The 18,032-nt window shown below is 51.4% G+C and overlaps 1 protein-coding gene across 1 annotated transcript in view; it reads right to left on the bottom strand.

Annotated features, from left to right (window-relative positions):
* Positions 1–1,970: 1,970 nt before the first annotated feature.
* Positions 1,971–18,032, bottom strand: part of SMAD6 (SMAD family member 6) — a 79,447-nt gene continuing 63,385 nt past the window's right edge. Inside the window, exon 4 of the mRNA XM_031002430.3 lies at positions 1,971–2,962. Within this exon, the coding sequence (XP_030858290.1) occupies positions 2,424–2,962 (539 nt within the window). The 3' untranslated portion in view covers positions 1,971–2,423. The remainder of the gene's footprint in view (positions 2,963–18,032) is intronic.

Genomic DNA, 18,032 nt, shown 5'->3' with positions numbered 1-18,032 from the left:
ACTGAGCCTCCTAGGAGGCCTCCTGATTACTCCTCCTCGGCACTCCCATGGAGTGGTTGCTTATTCCTTTTGGCTGTGCACCCACAAACTGCCTGTGAGCCTGAGGTGCCTCCCGTCCTGCTCCTACAACAAGAGCTCTCTGAATATTCCAGTGAGACAGCCATCTCTGCTGAGTGTCTTCAGTCCAGGGCCTCAGTGCACAGCACCCTGGCATGGCCAGCTGTGGTCAGCCCAGAAGCACCGGCATGCCTCGGTATGAGGACAGAATTACAGGAGTGGGGACAGTCTATTCGTAAATAACTTTGGGAAACAAAGTTAAATGGTTTTTCTTCTTGGAGGATGTGGCGGTCATGATTCCTGTCTCCTGGTATTCATGTCCTTGTGTAGTCCCTCCCACATTGTAACAGAGATGGTTTGTATGACCAATAAGTATGGCAGAAGCGATGGTATGTCACTACTGAGATCTAGTTACAGAAGACAGCAGCTTAGGTTGGGCATGGTGGCTCACGTCTATAATCACAACACTTTGTGGGGCCGAAGTGGGAGGATCATTTGAGCTCAGGATTTCAAGACCAGCCTAGGCAACATGGTGAAATCCCATCTCTACCAAAAATACAAAACTTAGCCAGACATGATGGTGTGCACCTGTAGTCCCAGCTACTCAGGGGCTGATGCAGGAGGATCACCTGAGCCCAGGGAGTTTGAGGCTGCAGTGAGTCATGATGGGGCCACTGCATTCCAGCCTGGGTGACACAGTAAGACCCTGTCTCAAAAAAAAAAAAAAAAAAAGAAAGAAAGAAAGAAAAAAAACCCAGCAACTTCACCCTTGCTCTTTTGGATCATTTGCTCTGGGGAAGCCATGCAGTAAGTAGCCCAGTGGAGATGCCCACATGGCAGGGAACTGAGGGCTCCTGCCAGCAGCTACATGAGCGAGCTTGGAGCAGGTCCCCCAGACCCAGTCAAGACTCAGATGACTGCAGCCCTGGCCGACAGCTTGATGGCAACCTCACCAGAGACCCCGAGCCAGAACCACTTGGCTAGGCTGCTCCCAGATTCCTGACCTGCAGAAACTGTGGGAGATAATAAATGTTAGTTATTTTAAGCTGCTAAGTTTGGGGATAATTTATTATGCAGCAAGAGATAATACACAGGACTTCTCAGAGCACTTAATATGTTAATATAAATCTCCAAGAAAAAAGATATACAATGCAACATTCCTCTTAGTTATCTGGCCAAGGAGACTTTCTTTTTTTGAGAATATTCTTCAGAAAGCTGATCTAATGATATGGCTCTGGTCCTACAATTCCATGTAACTTCTAACCTTGATTTTTGTCTCATGAGCAAATCATTTATCCTTCTAGAACCTCAACTTTTCCCTTTTACAAAGTAGAAATAAACCATCTGCCTTTACATAAATCATTAATACAGCCCTGGATGGGCAGATTCTGAGCTATTTTTGGCTGGGGGGTGGGAAATAGCCTGTGGAGGTCCTAAAAAGATCTACGGGGCTTGAGATGGTTCTGCAAGGTAGCAGGTGGGCTCAAGGCCCATTTCAGTCTTTGTTCCCCAGGCCATTTCCACAAAATGGTGAGAAATAGTGTCTTCTTTTAGCTTGCTCGTAACTCAAAGATGGGGGGCATGAACCTGGGCCTTTCTAGGCTAGGGCATGAACCTCCTCCATCAGACTGGAAGAGCTTGTCCAGGATAAATGGCCAGTGTATTCTCCCTTTCCCCATCACCATCTCTATCCACTGGACACCCCATAGCCATGGGCAGGAAGGAACAACAGAACTTTCTCTGGTTTACTTAAGAGTAAATGTGACTTTCCTCCCTTTTCAATTTGTTCTATCTTTAGCCAATAAAAGTAAAACCTGAAAACTGAGGTCAAGTTTCAAGGTACATGATGGGTCAGAAATCCGCTGAAGCCCTACCTGCCCCTCTTCGTAAAAAGAAGACAGTTTAAAAAAAACTATAATGCGAATACTTTATTATTGAGTGACTGGTATTAGCTTTTTGTCTGGGCATTAATATCTCAAAAACCATACACCAAACCCAGGCTTTTCCACCTAGCTCTGCTGTATCATTTTCTTTATATATATATAAAAAAAGTAAGGAAGAGGAAGGAGGAAGAGAAAGAAAATATATCTGTATTGAAAGAATTATAAGCCAAAGTGCGTCTTTCTTGTTTTGTCCATATACACACATTGCACCATACATAAATAATTACATTGTAAAAATGACTCCATAATTACAAGTATAATATATATTTCCATATAATATATAAAACTTTATATTAAATCTAGGTAGATGATATCTGGGGGGTTTTGTCCGTGGGGGCTGTGTCTCTGGGCATCGGCCCCTCTCGAGGCCGGCAGGTGGCGGTGGCCGCGGCCTCCCACCCGCCCCTCCCGCCGGGGCCGCCACTATCTGGGGTTGTTGAGGAGGATCTCCAGCCAGCAGGGGCAGGAGGTGATGAACTGCCGGGAGTAGCAGGGCCCCCAGCCCTTGGCGAAGCTGATGCGAACGCTGTTGGGGTCGTAGGGGCCATCGGCGGCGTCGGGCTCGGGCGCGTGCTGCAGGCCCGAGCGCTCGAAGTCGAACACCTTGATGGAGTAGCCGGGCGGCACCTTGCGCACGACCAGGGCGCGGCCGCCGGGCGCGTCCAGCGTCGGGGAGTTGACGAAGATGGGGTGCTCGCCGCGGTTGTAGGCCCACACGCCGTCGGGCTCCTTGCTGAGCAGGATGCCGAAGCCGATCTTGCTGCGCGTTCGCCGCACCGACTCGCTGCGCTGCTCCAGGTTGAGCTGGCCCAGGCAGAAGCCGCTGCCCTGAGGTAGGTCGTAGAAGATGCTGACGGCCTGGTCGTACACCGCATAGAGGCGGCCCACGCGCGTCCGGTGCTCCCAGTACGCCACGCTGCACCAGTGGCTCGGCTTGGTGGCGTCCGGAGACATGCTGGCGTCTGCGGGACAAGCACAGGGACCGCCGCGTTATTCTGGGTGGGGAGGTGGGAGGCACCGGGGAGCGGAGGTGGGCACTGCTGTCTGCACAGTGGGAGCTGGGTAAGGTTTCCAGCATTCAGCAGTCATGTGGGCACCGACTGTGTGCCAGGTTGTCCTCAGGAAATATGGCGCACAACGGGACATCTCTTTCACACACACAAACTCACACAAAGGAGAAAACAAAGGTTATGAGCCACAGAGTGCAAGCCAGAGAGCACCTGTTGTGTGCTAGGTGCTGCGGACGCAGACATGAACCCTGCACACCCTGCCCCTGCCTCTTCGTGCTAGCAGGAGAGACAGACAACTGCCTGCACGCCCCCAAAGGAGGGGCTGACTGTGGAGCAACCATCACGGACCCGGCGTGGAGCACTGTACTTCTTACTCTTCACAGCACACAGGACTCACTTGGTCCTCACGATCACTCTGCAAGGACGCCACCTTCTCCTCGTTCTACAGAGGAGGGCACCCCGCCAGAATTTGAACCCACTAGTCCAAGTCTCAACCTGACAGAGTAGGGTTAGGCTATTGGGGGAAGGTGGGGGAGGTTGAAATCACATTAGAGGACTCAAGCACAGGGAGGCGGGCTGGGGGTGGGAGGAGTTGCCCCCAGGATCCCTTCCAGCCTGGAGCAGTGGGATTCCTGTGGTGGCCTTGTTATAAATATGACTGCTTGACTGCTCCCTGCCTCAGCCTTAGCCTCCTGGTACCGCCCACCTGAGTTGCCTTTCTTTGCCGGAAATGCAGGTCTGTACCAGAACTGCAGCTACTACTGCATGGCAGAGGAGCTGAGGGTCCCTAAATGACAAAGAAAATGGCTCCTTAGGGGCTCTGGAGCTGCCCAGCAATCGAAGGTGTGTGCTGCTCCTCTCTGGGCCTCAGTTTCCCCACTGTATAGCAAAGGGGGAGCTAAGATGTTACTGAAATCCCTTGTCACTCTGACTCGGGCCGTCTGTGTGTCTGGAGGAGTTTAACAATTTTCTGAGACCAAAGTTCAGACCAACACAGGCCAGGGTGCTCCCTGCTCTCATGTAGCCAGCTTCTCAGATTCTGACATCTGGCCTTTCCTTTGAGCTCACAGCTCTGAGAAGCAGGCAGGCACCTATAACTGCCCAGTGAGGTGACATGATTTGCCTGCCATGCCTGCTTCCACACAGGTCTCTGGCCTGGGCCTGTGCAGAGGGAGGCGTTCTGCTGGAGGCTTGATAGAGCAAAGCAAAGCACTTCATGGCTGTTTTTCTGAGGAAAACTGATCAAAGTCCAACCAAATCCCAGAGGACAACACTTCTAACAGCTTCACCTGGGAGCCTGAGTGAGGCCAGCTCTGGCCGCCTTTGCCTTGGTCTTGCCCCTGCCTAGAAGCCCCAGAAGAACAGGGTGGCAGGGCCCCTGACATCCCCTTACACACTGGGAGGCCCGCCCAGCCACCCAGCAGGAGGCTGACTGCTCTGCTGTGGCTTTGGGCTGGATCAGGTTTCATGAGTGTGCCCCTTGCCCTGGGCCTGGCACTGAGGTCCCAGACACAGGTCCCCAAGTCTGCTGGGGGGTAATCCAAGTCCTCATACCAGCCCGCAGCTTGGATCATTTTGCCTCAGAGTCTCCAGCGAGGCCTCTGATGCTTCCAGCTGATGGTCAGGAGAGGAGGAAGAGGTCCCGCATCCTGCCCTCGACAGAACTGCCCCTTAGCCAGCGGGCAATAGTGACAGAGACAGCTCAAGCCCTTGGGAGGTCACTAGGCTGCAAGCATCAGGCCAGTCCCAGCAGGTGGGCAGCTGGGAACAGCCAGACTCTGAGCTCCAGCCACCCCACTCCAGTGCCCCTCTCCCCAGCCATCTACCTGGCACAGGTCTGGGAGTCCCCAAGGGCCAGAAAAGCAGCACCATGCCAGCCTAGCCACGAAACTGCAGCACCCACACTGCCCACCAACCAACAAGAATTCCACGAGTGTGTCAGGCACAGCAAGGTGGGGATGCAAAGAAGCGACGCCTGGAGCATGCTGGGAGACAGGACGGGCAACGGCATCCATGAGTGCCTTCTACGAGCTGGGCCCGTTCTTCACAACAGCCTCGTCTCACCTCTGCTAGCAGCCCATTCCACAGGTGAGGAAACTGCGGCCCAGGGTATACACCAGTGAATGCTGGGGCCGCCTTGGTGCTAGGCCACACTCTAGAGGGGAGCTCTTCTCCACACTCCAGAGAGAGTTCTGTCCTGGCTCCTTCCTAAAACCTGCACACAGAGCAAGTCCCTCTCCCTCCCTAAGCCTCAGTTTCCCTATCTGTAAGCATGACTGCTCTCATGGTCCATGAGCCCTAGAGGTTACTGTTTACAAGCTGAGGTGTCACTATCCCCACTCTTGGAGGACTCACTTTACTGTCTCACTGAGGGAGGGGTCACTGCTGCACCTCTTCACAGACAAGGCTCTGAGACAGCTGCCCAGCCACAGAGTGACAGCTCTACTCCACCCATGGAAAAAAGGGAGAGTCTAGCTGGGGAAGGACAGGGGCACAGCGGGCGGGGGAAACGACTTTCTCTTTCCCAGCTTCCAAAAGGTTTCTGGCTGGGAACTCTGGGAGGCTGAGGCAGGAGGCTCATTTGAGCTCAGGAGTTTAAGCCCAGCATGGGCAACAATGCAAGACCTCATCTCTAAAAAAACTTTTAAAAATTAGGTGGGCATGATGGTGTACATCTGTAGTCCCAGCAACTTGGGAAGCTGAGACAGGAGGATTGCTTGAGCCCAAGTTTGAAGCTACCAGGAACAGTCATTGTGCTACTGCATTCCAATCTGGATGAGAGTGAGACCTTGTCTCAAAAAAAAAAAAAAAAAGAAAGAAAGAAAAAGTTTTTCAATTCAAGGACAGGTGGGACTTCCTATCCCCCTCCTCTCAGTTCCCCCCACCCCAGCCAGGCCAAACTCCTTCCATCCCCCCAATCAAAACCCATGTCCCCAGCCTAGCCCCAGTGCACCTTATGGTACCCTATGACTGGGGATGAACCCATAGAGCCGCCTTCAGGCCTTGCCTGCCCCAGCCATCCAGCTAAGGGACACCCTGGGCTTGAGCCAGGCCCCATCCCCTGCGGCTTCCTTGGTTGAAAAGACTGGGTTACACCTCATCAGGCCTGCGCTCCTGGCCATGTCTCCCAAATTCAGGGAGACAGACTGCCGCTCTGGGAAGCCCTCTCTGACCTCTCCTTCCTGGGGCACCTGAACTGCAGCCCCTCCCTTGGCCTTAACAGGTGTCTGCGCTCCTGGTCAGTGCCCCCCAGTTGGTCTACACTCTCTGACTGGTAAGGGGTGGGGTGGGTCTCCATCTATCCCAGGGCTGCATATATTCCTTGGGCTCAAGCAATCCTCCTGTCTTAGCTTCCTGAATAGCTGGGACTACGATGTACATCATCATGCCCAGCTAATTTTCAAAAGCTTTTTTGTAGAGATGAGGTCTTGCTTTGTTGCCCAGGCTGGGCTTAAACTCCTGGGCTCAAGTGACCTGACCCTCCTGCCTCAATTACTTTTGCACCAACCTAATAAAAGGGAAGGGGACAGGAAATAAAATATGTCCCAGTGCCTAGACATTGCCCCCACCCCACACCCCACGGGGAATCCTGCCCAGCAGGTAGGCTGCTGGGCTCAGGCCCTAGGGCACTGAAGGGTGGTGGGCAAAAACTGGGGTCTCTTGTCTGATCCAGAGGGTAAGCCACCCACTCAGCCTCCCTGTCCCCACTCATCTCTCAGTCCCAGGGCGTCAGAGCTCGAGTATCCGCTGACATTATCTTATCCAGTGAGACCCAACACTTCAGGCTTCCACAAACGAACACATGTTTTTAACAGGGGAGTTGGGAATGACACAGGGCGACCACTGCTTCGTTTTTGTTTTTGTTTGAGCAATGGTCTCACTCTGTCACTCAGGCAGAAGTACTGTGGTGCAGTCACAGCTCACTGCGGCCTCGACCTCCCAGGCTCAAGCGATTCTCCCTCCTCAGCTTCCCAAGTAGTTGGCATTAGAGGCACACACCACCGGGTTTTGCCATGTTACCCAGGGTGGTCTCAAACTCCTGGGCTCAAGCAATCTGCCTGTCTTGGTCTCCCAAAGTGCTGGAATTACAGGCATGAGCCACTGCTCACCCAGACTACCACTGCTTTATTTTGCCATGTACAGACTTATTTTCTAACTTATTTTTATTTCTGTCACCATGGACCAATGAAAACTTGGTCCTGAGACTGGCCTGTTGGGACCACTAATGGAGTCTAATAATCTGGTGCCCCAAAGACAGCATCCTGGGGGGCGTCGAGGGACTTGCCCAAGTATACACAGCAGCAGGTGGCAGACCTAGGGCCAGAACTTGAGAGCCCAGAATTCTACTCTAATCCATGCCGCATGGTCCAAAAGGTTTCACAGTGAGAATGACCTAAGGCTGCCACCACTGACGGGATATGTGGCCATCGATAAACTGCTAAATGTCTCCAAGCCTCAGTCTCTGTATTTGTAAAAGGACTGATTCAATAATTAAGTACCCCACTCACCACAGTCCATCTCTGAATTTTCTGGAAACTCTGGCAAAATCAAGTGGGTGCAGAAGGAAGGAGGTGCCTTGTTTACGGGCTCCAGTGTTGGCCTTACCCTTCAGAGGCCAGGGATCTTTAGTGGGGTTGGGGGTCATGGCCCAGGGTCACCACCATGGAAGGTCTCAATAGGACTGTGGATGACAAGGCCCTTTGCAAACCGCAAAGCACTTTACAAATGTTAGGGGTTAGCCCCTAGCCTGGCACCTGCGGTGAAAGAGGTGCCCAGTGAGTGAAGGAATGGAAGAATGAAGCAACAAATGTCTGAATGTCTAGAATGAGCCCTGCTTTAGCTCCATTCTCTCACACACATATGTGCATTCAGATTTCATGTGGTGTGTCCAACACAAGCTGACATGCTCTGCAACACCATGAGTGAGAAGGTGGGCGCCCCCTAACCCATGGTCCCCACTCTGTACTTCCCACAGCTGCACAGCCCCCTCCCCCTGTGCCTCTCAGTCACAAGCCTGGGCTGCCACTCAGGTGAGGGGACAGTCTCTTACAGAAGGATCTTTTTCTCCTCGTGGCTCCTAGGCTGTGGTACCATCATCTCCCACGGCCATCAGCCTAATTAGGAACCAGCTCTTTAATTGCAAATAAATACCAGGGAGTCAGACACGAGTGAACAACATCAAAGATGACCGAGCTCTGACCGAAACTCCCGCTCACTACCCCCTGCTCAGGGCCTGGCCTAGTTCCCAGCCAGACTCTGGGTCCTGCTGGGAGGGTTCCGGGGGGAGGAGGAGAGGAGCTGTGTCTGGGGTGGATCTGGCAGAGTGGCACTAGCCTGGGAGGAGTCCTGCCTCCTGGCCCTGATCCAGCAGGTCATCTCCCTCCTCTGGCCTCAGTCTTCCCATCCTAACAATGAGATCATTACTCTCCCCAGCTCTAAATTTCCGTGATTTAGTTAATGTTGCTAGGACTAGTAGCTGTAGTCCTAACCACCCGAACCCAGAAACCAGCTCAGATATCTATCAACAGAAAACCAATAAACAAAAACTAGGCACATCCAGCCAATGGAACACTACTCACCAAGAAAAAGGAACAAGCTACCGAAACCTGCAACAAGGTGCATGAATCTGAAGGGCATCCCGTTGAGCACGAGAGGCCAGACACAGGGTTGGCGGTGTGTTTCCACCAAGACAAAACTCTTGAAAAAGCAAACTGATCTACGGCGATGTAAATCAGAACAGTGGCCAGGCATGGTGGCTCATGCCTGTAATCTCAGCACTTTGGGAGGCTGAGGTGGGTGGATCACCTGAGGTCAGGAGTTCGAGACCAGCCTGGCCAACATGGCAGAACCCCATCTCTATTAAAAATACAAAAAAATCACCTGGGTGTGGTGGCGGGCGCCTTAATCCCAACTATTCGGGAGGCTGAGGCAGAGAATCGCTGGAACCCGGGAGGCGGACGCTGCAGTGAGCCAAGATTGCACCACTGCACTCCAGCCTGGGCAACAAGAGCGAAACTCCGTCTCAAAAAATAAAAAAATAAAATAAAATAAAATAAAATAAATCAGAATACTGGTTACCCCTGGGGAGAGGGAGACAGCTGGGAAGAGGCACAAGAGAACTTTCCAGCATGATGGAAATATCTTATTTCTTGACTGGAACCATGGGAACTTGGGCATCTGTGCTGTAAAAAGCCACACCCTGGATACTTAAAGAACGGTGGGTTTCATTTTAGGTATGATACCTTGAAAAAAATTAAAAAGAAGAAAGTGGCAATGTCCTGTGGCTGTCCTAGAGTGGCCCCAGCAGGGCTCCACAGTGGCCCAGGGGACAAGCCCTGTTCCCTCCCGGTGGCACCCACATTCCTGCCACCAGAGGGTGGTGGCTGTCTGTGCCGAGGAGGAGGTGGTGACTGGTCCCAACAATAGGCCTTCTCCCCTGCATAGAAATCGGCCCCTCTGATGGCTGGCATTCTTTTCTCTACGCCTCTCTGCCCAGGGAGGGTGCTGCGAGCCCAACATGTAATTTTGTGGGGGTGCAGGGGCACCAAGGGAGCTGACTGCAGTCTGAGGGAGGCGGGGAGTGCTGAAATCCCAAGAAAAGCCTTTCGCTTCTTCGAATCAGCAGTTCTCTGTCAAAACAAAGGGCAGGAACGTTCCTGTGTGCTCCCCCGTGGGCTGCATGCTCCAAGAGCCTGAGCATAAACTGCAGCCTGCTTTCCTCCGGCTCCCCGCTTTCCTTTTGGCCAGACTGCCTTGGACTCAGCCACCCCTGAAGGAACCAGCGTTGTGCCCAGCTTAGACTCAAAGGTTCAGGGCATTCGTGGGAGGCTCAGCCCGAGTCCTCTGGGTCTTCAGGGGTCTGGGTCAGCAGGGGAGCAGGCGGTCCCTACTCCTTCACCTTCCAAGTCTTTGCTGCTGCTTCACACCCACCTGGGCCATAGCAACCTCCCTGGCTCTCCCAGGGTTGGACCGAAAGGGCCTGCTCAGCCCCTCGTTGATGGTCCTGAAACAAGGGCAGACAGACAGGCCCAGACCCTACCGAGAGCGAAGAAGAGATACTCAAAGTCTCAGAAGCCCACAGAAGTTAAGTGACTTGCCCAGGGTTACCCAGCAAGTTGGTGGCAGAGCTGAAAAGGGGCCCAGGGCTGGCTTTTCCAATCCCCTTTGCACAGGGCTGCACTGAGGCCTCCTGCCCTCCTGGAAAACTCCTTTCTTCTGTCCCATGTCATGCCTGTGGCTTCAAGTTCCAATCCAACCGGCAGCTTTTCATCTGTGGCTCCCAGGCCTGGGAGTAATTACGTGGCCCTGCATCTGGTTAACCTAACACCCCTTTTAAAGCCTTGTTTGCCCATTAGATAAGTAGTTTTTGTTATCAAACTTAGAGGGAAAAAGGAGTTTCCACTTAACTCTCCTTTGTCATTTTAAGCTGCAGAAATGGCTTCAGGTTTTGCAGCAAGTCTAGAGATGCAGCATTAATTAGAGGCTCTTTTTCTTTTCTTTGTGAAGGGAGGGGAAGACCAGTTCTTTATCCACCGGGCTCCGGTAGTAAAAGCAGAGAAGGAATGTGTACAGGGCCATGTTAATGGTCAACAGCTTAGAACGAGCCTCTCTGCTGAACTCTTTCCAAAAGCTGGGCCCAGCTGACAGGAGTTTCCTCTTACTCGCTTCCACCCACCCCTCCCCACCCCCCACCTCAGCTCCAGCACCTTTGGCTCCTAGAGGAAGCTGGGCTTCCAAGGGGAAGTTCCTAATCGGTCATTACATCACGGGCGGTCTGGCCACCACCGCAGCCTGCCTGCACAGGGCCCACCTCAGGGGCGCTTTTGGCGGCTGGTCTCTACACTGGCCACCACCCTCCAGACAGCCGCTCAGCTAGTCGGCTGGGGGTGGAGGGATGCCCCTAAGACAGGGAGTGTGATGGGAACAGGAGGGCAGCATGACAGAACCAGGAGGAGGGAGACTGAGGAACATGCCGTCCACATGGCCAAGGCGCAAAAACAGGCTCAAAGAGGTGAAGTGACTTGCCAAGGTCACAGTGGAAATGAGCGACACAGCTGGGACCAGGATGTCCCCTGCACAGGGTTAAAAGAATGGACTAGGGAGCAAAGGTGCCTGCATGTGAATCCCAGCTCTGCCACTCAGCAGCTGTGAAATCTTGGACGAGTTACTTCACCCTTTTAGGCCTCAGTTTCCTAACCTGTAACACAGGGATGCAATCAGTGGTTACTTCATCAGAGTGCTGGGATTAATCTCAAGTGTGTCAAATAATGCCTGGCTCAAAATAGGCATTGCATAAGTTAACAGCTATTATGATTACTAATATTATTACTATCATGCAGCCTTATCTACATGTGTATATAAATTATATGATAGATTGACTCAGGCTGTATAGTTCATGAGGGTATTCATATTCAGTAGTAACACCTGCAAACATAATATGTGCCAGTGGAGTTGAGAATCAAGGGGAAATAATAATAGTCACGATAGTAATATAATAAACTAGCTCACATTTAAGAAACCTTTACCAAATACCAGGCAGTGTCTGAAACCCTTTAAATGCACTACCTGAACATATGTTAATTCTCCCATCTTAAGATGAGGGAGCTGAGGCCTGAAAAGTCCGGAAACATACCCCAACCTCTCAGCCAGGAAGCTGCAGAATTGGGATTTGAGCTTCCATCTATCTAGGCTTAGAGATATGGACTCTTTGCATTACTCCTGTGGCTGCAACCTGTGGGCTGCAAAATCCCAGAAGACTTCAGGGCAATGGCACAGAGACCATGCTATAAGAAGCTAGCCACATACACTCCAAGCCACGTGGGGGTTCTGCAAACACTGGACGTGAAGAGGGATCCTCGAAGGTGACAGTGCTAACGACACTGCCCCACGACATGCTGCCCATCTTCCTAGGAGGGCGGTGGGCTTTTCAAATATCACACCTTAACAGCTATTTCTGGTACCCTATGCAGCCCTGGAAACACACTTTTTGGCTTTTGAGTGTAGTTTCTCCCCCACACTCAAGCATTCTACCCTTCTAAAATACAAAAATGAGTATTTTGTAGATGGGCTACAATCATAATAATTGATCCTGGGAAAGGGCTGCTAGCCCTGGCTAGTCCCAGGGAAGTGGGAGGCGCTCTACACGCTTCATTCATGATCCTTTTTGAACTATGCAAGTCCAGGAGGCAGAATCATCCCCATCCTCAGGACAGACCCAAAGTCAGAGTGCAGTGCAGGAATCCTGACCCTGAGCCCACCTTGGTGCTGCCTCATATGCTCCCTTAGCTCGCTTGGGTGGTCCTCAGAGTCCCCCAGTCGCAGGAGGGGTTTAGGAGTGATCTGGGGTATCTTGTCAGTGGCCACCTAGCTGGGCTGTACCCAGCTTTCTGGAGGCCAAGGGTTTTCTGCAGGCTTTTCTCTGCAGAAAGGCCTTTCTTTCAGCCTCAGCGCCCTGACTGCAGCCTGCTTGGCCCCACCTCTCTGGCAGAACAAAGTGGCGGCCTGGGCTGTGATGGGTAAGGTTTCCATTCTTTTATCTCTTGCAGTATTCAAACAAATCCTGAACAGATGAACTCATCTTGCAACGCTGACACAAAACAAGCTTTTTTTTCACCCAGGTCCTCCTACTACACAGGCCTGCTCAGTATCTCCTCCATAGACCGTTTCCCCAGGAGCTATTAGGCCTTACCACTCCAGCGGGCAAGGGGACCCACCAGAGGATGAAACCGGAGGCCCCACTCCCATCAGCACGCCTCTACCTGCCCTCCACCTGCAGCTCACCCGTCTGGCCATGCCGAAGAGATCGTCTCCCACCCGCTAAGACTGTTCCAGGTTCCCTGGGCCCAGACAGCATGGCTTTTCTCTCCAGGTCCCAGGGCTCTGTGGTACAAGCTCCCTTCACTACACTCTCCGCAGGGAGCTATAGCTTTGAAGAGCCACACGGAGGCTGGTGGTAGAGCTATCTCCTCCATCAGAGGACTCATCCATCAGACTCTGTGCCGGAAACAGTGGTGCTGCCCTCTTAAAAGAAACTGCAACTACTTAAGCCTGAAAAGGAGAAGACCACCTGGCAAGCAAGGCAGGGAACCCCCTCAGGCCCTTGGGGAGGAAAGGAGCCCAGGTGGGGGAACTCTGGTTCCCTGTGTCCTGGAGGGAAGGAGGGTGGAAAGGGAGAGCCAGGGCAAGATAAGCAGATTATAAAATCAGCCCACGTTTTGAGAAGGAACCAGTTTCTGTAACAAAGCCTCTGAACTTTGCTCCCATTCCAAGTCCTCTTTTGTTTTATCATAAAGTCAGACTCTGGAGTGTGTTTGTTTGTTTTCTTACTCAGAGACCACCTGGGGTGGGAAAGCCTTGCTTTCATTATTGCCCCTGGAAAGGTTCTAAAATAACAGTGTGCAAGACAATGAAGCTGGGTACCTCGGTCCCCAGGTGGCAGTTGTGAGATGGGAAGGGGCCCCCAAATCCTCCCAGCTCCATGGGTCTGCACTGCTTATGGCCAAACTGCTGGGATCACATATAAACCAGTGCCCGCACCAGCCTTATATCAGGCCGTGCCGGTTCTTACATCAGGCTGGGCCTGAGTTCTCATCTCAGGCATTAAATGCCCAAGTTCACCAACTGAACCCAACCCTGAAGTCCCTGGTTAATCTGAGACCACAGAGACGAAACTGGCCCTTTGGGGATTCAGATAGGGACAGCCTGGGCATGCATCAGAGGTGCAGGGATGCTAGTTTGTAGCAGATGATGGTAGGCTTCAAGAAAGCCCTTCTCGGCCGGGCGCAGTGGCTCACGGCTGCAATCCCAGCACTTTGGGAGGCCAAGGCAGGTGGATTGCCTGAGGTCAGGAGTTCGAAACCAGCCTGGCCAACATGGTGAAACCCTGTCTCTACTAAAAATACAAAAATCAGCTGGGCGTGGTGGCGGGTGCCTGTAATCCCAGCTACTTGGGAGGCTGAGGCAGGAGAATCGCTTGAACCCGGGAGGTAGAGGTTGTAGTGAGCCAAGATTGCGCCACTGCACACTGGGCGACAGAGCAAAACTCCATCTCAAAAAAAGAAAAAAAGCCCTTCTTTGGGCACATTCTTCATCTTGCAGGTTCCCAGAGCTGAGAGAACTTGAGGCACCTCTAATTGTCTTTTATTTCCCAAATACAATGTGTTTTATTGGCAAACCTCCTGCCTTAAACTTCTTCTTGGACCTAATATAAAGCCATAAAAGCAAAGTACCTAAAAATTGCCCTCAATTAGCCTGTCTCAGCTCTCAGGAACAGGCACCCACACTGGTGTAGAAATGTCCCAGGGGGTAACCAGGTAAGGTACCCACAGCCCAGCTCCCTCAAATCCTTGGCCTCACCATCTCCTGCCACCAGGCCGCTTAGCTCCCTGGGCTTTGAACACCCCACTCAGTGTGAATTTCATCCATCCACTCTCTTGATCTGGAATGCTTCCTGAGACTACAGATGATGGAGAGGTGAACTGGTGCAAATCTTCACAGCTATGTTACCGTGGGCAGGCGACCACATCTCTGAGAACCAGGACCAGCTACCTACTTCTGAGGGCCCAGTGAAAAATGAAAACGCAGGGCTCCTTGTTCCAAAATTAGGAAGATTTTCAAGATGGTGAAAGCAGAGACCTCTGCTGAGCAGCAGCCCTGAGTTACCCCACACATCCAACACCCGCGGAGTCGGCCCTGCCAGGGGCTGGCATTTCCTCTAGGTGATTACCTAACTCACAGGTTAAGGGGTTTTCGAGAAGGGCTTGACAACAGTACCCGGCACTCGATGACCATGAGTTTCTTTCCCCATTCCCTAATACTTGTCAGAAACTTGCTTAACCATCCAGACACCACTGTCACTTCCTCTGGAAAGCCTTCCTCAGCCCCTGGGTCTGAATCACACACCCCTCTTCTGTGACACTCAAATTTATGCTGTCAACAGAAGGGTACGTGTCTCCATCCAATTCATCCACCAGCAGGCTGGCCTGGGATTCAGCTGGCTTGATCTCCCCTCTCCTCCCCAAGGACCCGGTACTATGTTGCCTAACAGAGGTGCTCTCGGCAATGCAGAGCTGAATATAAAAACTCAAAGGCTGGAAGGGCTTTTGAAAAGTCATCTGCCTCCTTTCAAACCCAGCCCCAGGTTTGAAAAAGGCACTGTGGCAATATTGTTGCCATTTAACAGACGGAACTACTGATGCTCAGAGGTCAGGATGTTAGGTAGGCGAGGAGAACCATTGTCCCCATTTGCTGATCCTCCTGATGCAGCCTGGTTAACAGAATGGCAAATGAGCTTACTATGTGTGAGCCTTGTTTCAGTGGCTCAAAATAAAATGAAATAAAATAAAATCACCTAAAGCCTACAAGTCATCTTACCTGGCCATGGGGGTGGATTTAATTTCTCTGGCTTGCTAAGTCTATGAAAGTAAATGGAACAGGGAACATAGCTTTGAATGGAAGAGCCAAAGAATGGGTGGAGAAGCTGGTTTTCTTATTTGCAAAGCTCACAAACGTAAGCTTCATATCTAACACCAGTTGGTTGTTAATTTACCAACTAGACAGAATCAGGTGAACTTTGCAAATCAAATATACCTGCCTCGATTTACACTAAAGATGTAGGCTGGATATGGTGGCTCATGCCTATAATCCCAGCACTCTGGGAGGCCAAGGTGAGAGGTTCACTTGCGCCCAGGAGTTCGAGATGTGCCCTGGCAACATAGCAAGTCCCCATCTCTACAAAAAAATAAAAAATTATCGAGACATGATGGCATGCACCTGTAGTCCCCCAGCTACTCTAGAGGTTGAGGTGGGACGATTGCTTGAGCCCCAGAAGCCGAGGCTGCAGTGAACCGTGGTGGCACCACTGCACTCCAGCCTGGGCAGCAGAACAAGACCCTGTCTCCAAAAAAAAAAAAAAAAAAAAAAAAAAGATGCAGCTTGGGATAATCACTCCAAAATTAAAAGTACAAAGGTGGGACATTAGATAATAATTCCTGCATTAAATCCTTTCCTTTAAAATAGCCTTTTGTTATACAAAAATACATGATCCACACCTCTCTGGTGAATGCAGAGGCCTATATACTGAATTTTCTTAAAGTGAGGATTGCCTTGATCATTCTTGTGTGTTTCTGGAACAAACTGGAATGCTTTATAATTAACAAAAAGCTAATAATGACTAGAGAGATTATTAATCCACAATTAAATACTAATATTTGCTCTACAGAATGCAGTAACATGAGACTTAAGCATTCCCAACAAAAATGTTGCAAAATGCCCTACTGGCTTGGCAGAAGTACATGGCTCTGCCATGGCCACCCATCTATTCTCTGTGACTATGCTACTGTGCAGGCAAGTTGAAGCTGCTTGACGCATCCATGCCCAAGCTCCCAAGCTGCCAGGAAAGAGCTGGCTTGTTACAATGATCAGGGGTGAAGGGTGCAAAGGAGGGAGGGAGCCAACCAGTATATCCATCCCACCAGGCTAATAGGCAGACACAGCCCCACAGAGACCCAAGGACCCACATCTCTATCCCAAGTCCAAGACTGGTTTCCAAGGTAGAAGGAGGCCAAGCTTGGTTCCCACAGCCCATGCCAAGAAGGCAGTTCTATCCTCATTGATGGTGATGGTGGGATGTTCTTTTGAACTGTGGAAGGTTTCCCAATTCTACAAGCCCATTCATAAATGACCTTGTTTTAGCTTATGGAATATAAAGCTCACAGAGGTTTGGTGACTACCCCACGGCCCACAAGGTTAATGACGAAGCAGGATCAGATGCTCCTTCCAATGCCACTGCCTCCCGCCCAGCATCTTGAAGAAGTTGAATCATTATCTCAGTAAGAGTTTCATATTTCTCAGAGTAATTCTTTAGCCTGTGTCTGGATAAGAGCACATACTGTGTGACTAACACCAACACAGCAATAACATGAGGGCAGTGATCACAACTGTCAGCCGGCTTCTATTTGGTCTTCTATTGCCAAAGTTAACTTTTCAGTGAAGATGGGCATGCCATGTTTTCCATGATCCAGTTCATAATTCTGGATTTCTTCTAGAAAAGACAAGAGTCCCAGGGAGACATCTGGGCTGGACTCGATGATGGCAATGCCCAAGTGCCTTCTAGAACTGTTTCCCCCTCCGGAGGGCTGTTTGCAGCTACAGGGACCTGTGTGATAGGTGAGAGGAGGGGGTGCCTTTCCTGAATCACACGGAAGCCTTGCTGGGGTCTACCCAGCAGGCAACTTACATGCATGGGCCCAGCAAACATTGGCAGAGATTCACTAATAGGGACCCTGTTTAGGTTGCTTCAGACACCCTCTGTTCTCACTGGGTCTCCTGTGGGAATCCAGTGGCTACTGAGCATCTATGTCCACATATCCCATCTCATTTAATGCTGAGAACAATCCTAGGAGGCAGGTATCATTTTACAGAGGAGGAAATGAAGGCTCAGGGAGGTTAAACCCCCAGCCTAAGTCACACAGCTGACAAGCCCCAATCCGAACCCAGGGCAGCCAGACCCTCAGCCATTCTTCCTGCCATTTCTCTTCACAGAGTGCGTCCTGGACGGTGCTCAACTTCTAGCCTGTACCTAGTTCCAACAGGCCGTCAGCACAGTCCCTCTCCCTGACATCTCCCACGGGTGTGACTCGCACCTCCTCCACGAGGCTGGCGCCTGCCCCCTGCCCCCTGCCCCCCATCCCTTCCACCTCCCTTCCCTATGGGCACAAATGGCCCTGCAGGCCGCCAGCGTCTGCATTCCTAGAGCACATGCCCACTAAGGAGGATCCTGAGTAATTCAGCCCATAAATCATGGCCATTGTGAATTTCCCTTTTAGCCACAGGCAAAGTCAAACTTTTCCTTCCCCCACTGTAGTTAACCACTCTTTGTTCACTGTATCTCTCTCAGCTCCGTCTGGCTGGGGGCCAGCTCTCAATTATTAATTAATCTGGGAGGCGCAGGTTGCATTCCTGGCCACCTAACCACTTCCTCCTCAGTGGGGAACTTGCAGGCCAGGACTTTTGAGTTACATCA

Source organism: Gorilla gorilla, chromosome 16 (assembly GCF_029281585.2).
Source record: "Gorilla gorilla gorilla isolate KB3781 chromosome 16, NHGRI_mGorGor1-v2.1_pri, whole genome shotgun sequence".
Classification (NCBI taxonomy): Eukaryota; Metazoa; Chordata; class Mammalia; order Primates; family Hominidae; genus Gorilla; species Gorilla gorilla.
Note: the sequence above shows the minus strand (reverse complement) of the source record. Positions and strands in the feature narration are given on the sequence as shown.